Source organism: Otolemur garnettii, unplaced genomic scaffold (assembly GCF_000181295.1).
Source record: "Otolemur garnettii isolate 467f Iridium unplaced genomic scaffold, OtoGar3 scaffold00011, whole genome shotgun sequence".
NCBI lineage: Eukaryota > Metazoa > Chordata > Mammalia > Primates > Galagidae > Otolemur > Otolemur garnettii.
In genome coordinates this window covers 7,924,180-7,933,632 of record NW_003852406.1, presented here as the reverse complement: position 1 = coordinate 7,933,632, position 9,453 = coordinate 7,924,180, and the positions used below count along the sequence as shown (strand labels likewise).

General features: G+C 39.3%; 1 protein-coding gene across 1 annotated transcript in view; it reads right to left on the bottom strand.

The window, feature by feature from the left end:
- PIGB (phosphatidylinositol glycan anchor biosynthesis class B) overlaps nucleotides 1-9,453 on the bottom strand; it is a 34,938-nt gene that overhangs the window by 18,790 nt on the left and 6,695 nt on the right. The window contains exons 5-7 of the mRNA XM_023509998.1: nucleotides 9,185-9,289; nucleotides 6,806-6,936; nucleotides 2,934-3,074 (exon numbers count right to left, since the gene is read on the bottom strand). Coding sequence (XP_023365766.1) covers nucleotides 2,934-3,074; nucleotides 6,806-6,936; nucleotides 9,185-9,289 — 377 coding nt within the window. The remainder of the gene's footprint in view (nucleotides 1-2,933; nucleotides 3,075-6,805; nucleotides 6,937-9,184; nucleotides 9,290-9,453) is intronic.

Sequence of the window (9,453 nt, the reverse complement as noted above, 5' to 3'; positions counted from 1 at the left end):
TAATCTACCTGCCTCAGCCTCTGAGAGTGCTAGGATTATAGGCGTGAGCCACTGTGCCAGCCTTTAATTCTTTTATTTTTAGTAGAGACTGGCTCTTGCTTTTGCTGAGGCTGGTCTTGAACTCCTGAGCTCAAGCAATCCACCTGCGTTGGCCTCCCAGAGTGCTAGGATTACAGGTGACCATACCTGGCCTGATTTTTCTTTTATTTTTTAAATGTCATGAACCATACTGATCAATTTTCAAATCATTACACTTAGCTGAGCACAATGGCTCATGCCTATAATTCTAGTGACTCAGGAGGCTGAAGTGGAAGGACTGCTTGAGCCGGGAGTTCAAGGCTGCAGTGAGCTATGATCTTATGCCACTGCACTCCAGCCTGGGCGATAGATAGAGCAAGATTCCATCTCATTAAAAAAAAAGAAAAAAGTAAACAACCTACTTGTTTTACTTATTCTACTTATTATTGGTGAGACAATGTGGCAGCTGAAAGTCAATTGAAGTATTGCTGATTGTAAAAATGACAATGATACCTTACATTCTTAAGAGCATAGCTCACTGCAACCTCAGACTCGGCTGTGGGCATCCTGATGCCTCAGCCTCCCAAAGCTGCTGGCATTACAGGCGCGTACCTGGCTGGGTTTTTCATTTTTTTTCATAAGTTGGGGTCTCACTCTCACTCAGACAAGTCTCAAACTCCTGAGCTAAAGCAATCCTCCCGCTGTAGCCTCCCACAGTGCTGGGATTATAGGTGTGAGCCATTGCACCCGGCTAGCTTTGGTTTCAGTGTTGCATTTTGGTGGTCCTCCTCACTTACTCCATACAAAATAACTGCCCCCTCTCCGTAGGCATTCTATCTTCCTTATTCCATATCATTTTTCCTTATAGTACTTGCCAAATATATATTTACTTTTATCTTTTTAGCTGTTTGTCTCCCCACACTAGAAAGTAAATTTCATGAAGATAAGGACTTTGTTTGGTTAAACTACTGTATCTCCAGAACACTGTCTGGCAGATAGTAGGATTAAATATTTGCTCAATGAATGAATACATTCAAAACAATGTTTTTTTTGTTTTTTTAAGACAGAGCCTCAAGCTGTCACCCTGGGTAGAGTGCTGTGGCTTCACAGCTCACAGCATCCTCCAACTCCTGGGCTCAAGCGAGTTTCCTGCCTCAGCCTCCCAAGTAGCTGGGACTACAGGCGCCCGCCACAATGCCTCACTATTTTTTGGCTGCAGCCTTTGTTGTTTTGGCGGGCCCGGGCTGGATTTGAACCCGCCACCTTAGGTGTATGTGGCTGGCGCCTTAGCCACTTGAGCCACAGGCACTGAGCTGAAAATGATGTTAATAACCTGAGAAATGACAAAAGTAGCAACTTAGCCATGAGATAATTTAGTCCTTTCAAATTGCTACCCTTGAAATACTTACGCAGAGTGAATACTAGTACAGTCATGTCTCCCTTAATGATGGGAATATGTTCTGAGAAATGCATCATTAGACAATATCTTTACTGTGTGAACATCATAGAGTGTGCGTACATATATCTACATGGTATGGCTTACTACTACACACCTAGGCTATATGGTATACCCTACTGCTCCTAGGCATAGGACATTACTGCTGAATACTGTAGGCAACTGTAACATTATGGCAAATATTTGTGTATCTAAACATATTTAATCATAGAAAAATAAAGAGATGGTATTATAATCTTATGGGACCACTGTTGTGTATGCAGTTGATCACTGACCAAACTGTCCTTATATAGTACATGAGGATATAAAAAGGTCATATGTCAGTAGACACTTATCCCCACAGTAAATAATTATTTTGGGTATTCTACCAGATACTTGGGATAAGTCTGTGGTAGGGTTTCAATCCCAGTTCTATTTTTTTTTTTTGAGATAGAGTCTATGTTGCCCTTGGTAGAGTACTGAGTGCCGTGGTATCACAGTTCACAGCAACCTCAAACTCTTGGGCTCAGCCTCCCAAGTAGCTGGGATTACAGGCACCCGCCACATTGCCTGGCTATTTTTTGTTGTTGTTGTAGTTGTCATTGTTATCTGGCAGGCCTGGGCTGAGTTCAAACCCACCGGCCCCGGTGTATGTGGCTAGCACCCTAACTGCTGAGCTACAGGCACCTAGCCCCCAGGTCTGTTATATCACAGCAATCAGCCCAGTGACCTCGGTTAACAACTTTTAATTTCTCCAAGTCCCCTTTACTACTAATAAAAACACATATACTGCCTAGATGTGTGGTTTGTGAAAATCATGAGGTAATATGTGGAAATACATTATACAATTTTAAAGCCCTGTATAAATGTTAAAGAATAAATTACCTCTAAAATGTATTTGAGAAATAGCTAGGAAATAAGCATAGGAACATTCTAAGTTACAAATAATTTTAAAGACTCTCAGATAAGCAAATTAAAATCCTTATATAGTTAGTCAGGATCATAAATATAAAAATGTAAAATATAAATTCAGAAATATTCTATTTCCTTGGACTGAGAGTTCACTGACATTAGAAGATATAAAAATTAGGCCAGGCACAGTGGCTTACACCTGCAATCCCAGCAGTTGGGGAGGTAGAAGTTGGTGGATTGCTTGAGGCCAGGGGTTTGAGAGCAGCCTGGGTAACATAGCAAAATCTCTTCTCTACAAAAAGGTAGCCAGGCACAGTGGTGTGTGCCTGTAGTCCTAGCTACTCAGGAGGCTGGAGCAGGGGAATCACTTGAGCCCAGCAATTCAAAACTGCAGTAAGCTGTAATTGTACCACTGTACTCCAGCCTGGGCAACAGAGTGAGACTCTGTCCCCTTTCCTCCCCCACAAAAAAGGAAAGTAAGAGAGAGAGATAATAACTGAAAAATGTAAAAACTTTGTTCAGCTTATCATTTATAGTAAATTAATAGATGGATTATAGCCATACTTACCCTACAGGCAAAAAGTAATGTAGAATCAGATCAAGCTTTCTCTGTTCTTGACAGAAATGTCTGAAGAGCAAAGGTATCCATGGAATGACAGCTGTGGGACGAATTACAAAGGCAAGTGCCACCAGGGATGAGTACTTGACACTGTAAGCAAGGAACATGTGCTATCAAGACAAGTGGGAAATTACTTTTGAAATTATCTACTATTTACCCTGTAATATGCATTTTCCTTTGGGTGCATATATAAATAGCTATATGAACTTTGGCAGTTACTTATGCTTTCTGAGTCTTTACCTCAGAAATGCATAAATTAAGTGTGTACTTCTTATCTGTAAAAAGAGGTAATATCTAAAGTATTTTCCAGCACTAATATCCTAATTCTAGTATTTTTAAGAATTCAAGTTATGGGCGGCACCTGTGGCTCAAAGGAGTAGGGCGCCGGCCCCATATTCTGGAGGTGGCAGGTTCAAACCCGGCCCCAGCCAAAAAGTGCAAAAGAAAAAGAATTCAAGTCATATGTCTTAATGCCTCTTGTGCTGAAAAGTATACTAACTTTTCACCTCACAACTTTGCCAATTATTTTCTTTGAAGAAAAGTGGAAAGTTTTCCTTAAGGTGCTATAAGAAAGTCACACAAACCCTTTCTCTAAGAAAAAACCTGTACGTTTAAAGAAACATCAGGCAATGATGGGTTTATGAGTACATATGATTTTGTTTTGAAAGTAAGCTAATTTATCCAGTTGAAAGATAACATATATAAAAATTCTATACAAATCAATATCATTATGGATAAAAATGTAGATTTTTGCTAATAGGACTTCTTTCAATAAATGGTTGAAAGAAATGATTTGATAATTTAATCACAAGGACTACAGAGTAAATTAGCATGTGGAAAAATACTTAGCCCTGCTAAAAATTAAAAGCAAGCAAAATAAAACATATGATACCATTATTAACTATTAACTAATAAATAACTTTAAATAATCCCTACATCAATGAGGCTGTAAAAGCAGGGATAACACATTTAAATGCTTATAGAGGCCAAACAATCAAAATGAGAAAGGCAGGCTGGGGGGGACTACAAGATTCTCTTGAAGGAATCCTGGTCCAAAATGATACCAGGAGTTCCAATTTTTCAGAAGAAACCATAAATCTAGATTTCCATGTAAGATTTCCCTATTTAAAAAACTTAGTTGGGCGGTACCTGTGGCTCAGTGAGTAGGGTGCTGGTCCCATATACCAAGGGTAGCGAGTTTGAACCCGGCCCTGGCCAAACTGCAACAACAACAACAACAACAAAATAGCTGGGTGTTGTGGTGGGCACCTGTAGTCCCAGCTACTTGGGAGGCTGAGGCAAAAGAATTGCCTAAGCCCAAGAGTTGGAGGTTGCTGTGAGCTGTGATGCCATAGCACTCTACTGAGGGCAACAAAGTGAGACTCTTGTCTCTAAAACAAAAGCAAAACCAAAAATGGCTTGGCGTCTGTACCACAGTGGTTATGGCACTGGCCACATGCACCAAGGTTGACGGGTTCGAACCCAGCCTGGGCCAGTTAAACAACAATGACAACTGTAACAAAAAAATAGCTGGGCATTGTGGTAGGCACCTGTCGTCCCAGCTACTTGGGAGACTGAGGCAAGAGAACTGCTTAAGCCCAAGAGTTGGAGGTTGCTGTGGAGCTGTGATGCTACAGTACTACTGAGGGTAACATAGTGAGACTGTCTCAAAACCCCCCCAAAACAAAAAATGTAGTCAAGCGGTTTACTTTTTTTCTTTTTTTGTAGAGACAGAGTCTCACTTTATCCCCCTTGGTAGAGTGCCGTGGCATTACACAGCTCACAGCAACCTTAAACTCTTGGGCTTAAGCAATTCTCTTGCTTCAGCCTCCCAAGTAGCTGGAACTACAGACACCTGCCACAACGCCCGGCTATTTTTTGGTTGTAGTTGTCATTGTTGTTCGGCAGGCTCCAATGTATGTGGCTGGCGTCCTAGCTGCTGAGCTACACGTGCTGAGCCCTTTTTGAATATTTTTAGTAATACACAGACATACTGGCACTCAGAATTAACGTATGCGACATAAATTTTCCCTCAAACCTGTTCAGTATACACTATGTAAGTAAATAGTATCATGTAGTTTCTGAGTCTTAAAAATTGGAGTCACCTTAAACAGCAGCTTCTTATCCCCCATGCATCTACTTCTCTTTCCCACTTCAGCTGTCATCATTTTACTTCAAGTCCTATCACTGACCTTCATTTTTTTTGCATTGCTCAGAAACATTCCTTTGTTTAACAGTAACATCATTGTCATATTGTCATAGGCAACACACGCTTACTTTGTAAGAAACTCTACATTATACAGTTTACTCAGATTCTTATTTCATTCTTTTGAGAGCTGTTATCATTTTACAGAAATCAATGCTTAGATAATTCTGTACTAAGTCTGGAATAGCTGTTGTCATGCTTTACTGGAAGAATGCTTTCATAGTAGTCCTTTTGTACCACATGACCCTTGCTTTCTGACTCAGTCAGTAGAAGGCACCTCACCCAAGCTGCCAGTCTAAGGCTGGCCACTATGAAAGCTACATCCATAGGGACAATGAGATTTAACAGACCTATTTGGATTTTCTCACTCTGAATGTGAGAGAGAAAGTTGGGCAACTGGTAGCAAGAAAAGAAATGGACAGAGATTAGCTAAGGCCCTAAAGGCTGGGAAACTAAACCGGATTCACTGACTGGGCTATAAGGTACAACAAAACAGTCCATTCCCCCAAACTGGCCTTGGATTCTGTATAAAACTCCACTTCATTCGTATGGTTGAGATTTCTACCAGGCCTGGCCACAAGCCTGAGATGCCCATTCTTCTTTTTAGTCTCCTAATAAAGTCCTTATCATACAGATGTGAATGCTTTTTTTTTTTGCAGTCAAGAGTCTAAGGTAGAAATGATCTTATTTGATTTGATCCTCCCAACAACCATTATGTAGAAAGAATGGATGCTAGCATTTTAACCAGACTCTTCACTTCTGGCTTTTTTTTCTTGAAGTGTATCATAAATACTGATATTGTAAGAGAATTCTTTCCGTGTCAGATTTGATTATGTCATGCTTCTCCAAAGCCTCTAATGGTTCGCTATAACCCACAGAAGAAAGTCCAATTTCTGGAGCAGGGCAAAGTCCCCTTCTAGCCTCATTCCTTATTCTTCTCTTCTTCCTTGCATCCTACCATACTCTGGCTACCCTGGACAATTTTCTCTGAACGTACTGAAGTCCTTTTACAGCTCTGTGCCTTTGTTTATCTTCCCTTTACTTGACATTTGTTTCGCCAGTTTATACGAAACCAAATCAAGTCTCAATATTTTCTATTTGCCTTTCCACCCTTTGCCTGTTCCATGCGCAGGGAGGCTGACCTGCATGGACTACATCAATGGGCTACCTTGCTTTCTGGCTTCTGACTTGTTTTGGCTAATTAGGCCAGGAGGTGGAATTAGAATTATTTATTCCCCTGGCTATCCCTATCTCTTGTTGGGGCCCATTCTTATAGTTATAACTCTGTATAGACTCCAGTAACCATTTCCTGTCTTTGCTCCTTAGGGCTTAAAGAGGATAGAGATTTCCCACTCTGTGTAGCTGGGGGACTATGGCCTTTCCTTATGGATTTTCCATTTTCTACACCTCTATAAACATTTCTTTTATCAAACAGTCATTAATGTTCCAGTGTATTATCTATCTGTTTTTGCTGTAATGTACCAACTGAAAATTTGTAGTTCTCATGAATAGTAGCAAGTACTGGACATTACAACATATTGATATTTAAGATTTTCAAAAGTACATCGTAGAGCTTTATATTAAATACATAATTATTAACAATAATATATCTCACCTGTTCATAGACTTTGAACCTTCCAAAGGATAGTAGAAAAGAGCAATTACAGTGAGAACAGTTTCCATGGTGTTTGTAAGGGTTCTGGTACAGCAATACCATGTGAACCAAGAACACAACTGGCAAAAAAACTAGGAAAAATTATGAGTAAACATGTATGAAGTAGAGAATGGGAAAGCTTGGTATGTATTATCTTCTATGGAAAACAGCAAGCAAATCTAAATGTTAAAAAAAAAAACACATCAAACAATGTTTTTAAGAAGTTACGTCAAACACAGATCTATGATGGTATCAGATCTATATTTATTAATGTTAAGAAGTTTATACTTTCAGATGCATTTTTATGGCATTGCATTTGATTTAAATCTTACTCTTTGTTAATGAAAGATATAAAACACAGATTCTTTGATGTAGAATTTCTAAGGATTGACATTCATAACTATATTCTCCCAATCAGTGTTCCTTAAACTGTCTGCCAGTAGCTACATGAGTATTGTGACTGTTTTTTATTGACTTTGGTTTAGAATATTACCCTATTTCTTGATGAAAAAATTAAGAAAAAAACAGGAGGAGAGAAAATGTCAGGAGACATTTTAAAATTTTAATTTGGAAATAGACTAAATTAATAAACCAGTGTTTGGAAGAACATGCAAATGGAGCATCACTAAGTCTACAAAACAGATGTCTTAAAGGAAATTTGTTAGTTGGGACAAGGGAATTAAACATGTGGTATCATTAGTTTCCTATCTCTTCAAATATAGACTCAAAAAAGTTTCCAATTTTCATGAAGTTAAAGGTTTTTCCTAAACTAGAAGAATTTATTTCTTATTTCTGTTAAGAGACACAGTGTTGCTCTATCACCTAGGCTGTAGGGCAGTGGGGCAATCATAGCCACTGTAGCCTCATCCTCCTAGGTTCAAGCAATCCTCCTGCCTTAGCCTCCTGACTAGCTGGAACTACAGGCTTGTACCACCATGCCCAGCTAATGTTTCTTAGTTTTTATAGAAACAGGGTCTTGCAGTGTTGCCTAGAATGGTCTTGAACTCCTGGGCTCAAGACATCCTCCTACCATGGGCTTCTGAAGTGCTGGGATTAGGGGTAGGAGCCACCACACCTGGCTGGAGGCAAGATTTCAAAGCCTTTGTGAACCTTTTCCTAACCATTTCATACTGAACCTTCAGCAGTGTACATAAAATAAAAGCACAGGCCAGATGCAGTGGCTCACACCCATAATCCTAACACTTTGGGAGGCTGAGGTGGGAGGACTGCATGAAGTTTGTGACTGGCATAAGCAAAAATGAGATCCCCATCTCTACAAAAAACAGACAAACTAGCCAGGCATGGTGGCAAGTACCTGTAGTCCCAGCTACTTGGGAGGCTAAGGCAGGAGATCACTTGAGCCCAAGAATTTGAGGTTGTAGTCAGTTAGGATGATATCACTGCACTCTAGCCTGATCACAATCAAATAGACTGACACTATCCCTGAATCAATTAGCAAGGACTTAATCACTAAACCAATCTTTCTTTTTAATGCAGAATATAATACTTATAGAAATATGTCCTTTCTTCAATTTATTAATAAATTATATTCTAGAAATGTGCTGATAAATCGGTTACTTGGAATTTGGAATGTATTTTCCAACAGAAACAATATTTAAAAGGTAGTAAGATTTCTAAGTTGGCTCATATAAGCTTATTTAATTTTGGAAAGAGCCAACTGAAATAACAATAGTTCTATAGAATCCAATCCCTCATCAGAGTATGGTTTAAATTAGAAAATCCATTTATGACTGGAAGATGTCAGGAATCTATCTACCTACCTTGATGTAAGCCAAATGACAAAAGATAGATTTCTACACCACACTCTGTCCCTTACATGAGTCCAACTATTTCAGATATTCCAGGCAGAAGTAAAAGACTGTTTCAAGGCAAAGGGAATTCAGACTGCACCTCAGGTAGCTAAAGGAACAGAATAAGGGGTGTAAATAGCTGAGAATTCCTACTGAATTCTATGAAAAGTGAAGCAAGGGCAGTTTTGAGGAGTGAAAGGGCTTTTAAAGGCTGTCTCCTAAGGTTTAGCCTTTCATAGTGTTTGAGGGCATGAGTGGCTTCCACCACCCAGGGCTTAATCAGGACAAGAGATATGACATTGTAACCTAAATGTTGTACCCTCATATTAATTTGAATAAAGTAAAAAAAAAAAAGAACAAGAGATATGGTATATGCCATTTGCATTTTGGTGTTCTTAATTATGGAAGTACCTCAATAAATTGTATGAATTATTTTCTAAAACTGTTTTGGGACTGGGTATTTCCATGTGTTTCATGCCCCTAGGAATGACATAACTGGCATACAGTTTCTAAAGTGTTGAGAACTTACCACCCATCTTGCCACTTCCTGATTTTCTAGTTGCTTCATTAATGAGTAAAGCCTCATGTCTGCTACAGCAGACAGAACTGCTTGAGCAAGTCTGGGAATCCAAATCTTCGTTTGTTAAAAAGGAGAAAAAGAAGAGCATGTTAAAAATATCTGTTGGTTTATACTGAAATAATGAGTGGAGGTCTTTTTTTTTTTTTTCTTTTTTGAGATAGTCTCAAGCTGTCGCCCTGGGTAGAGCAGACAGAACTGCTTGAGCAAGTCTGGGAATC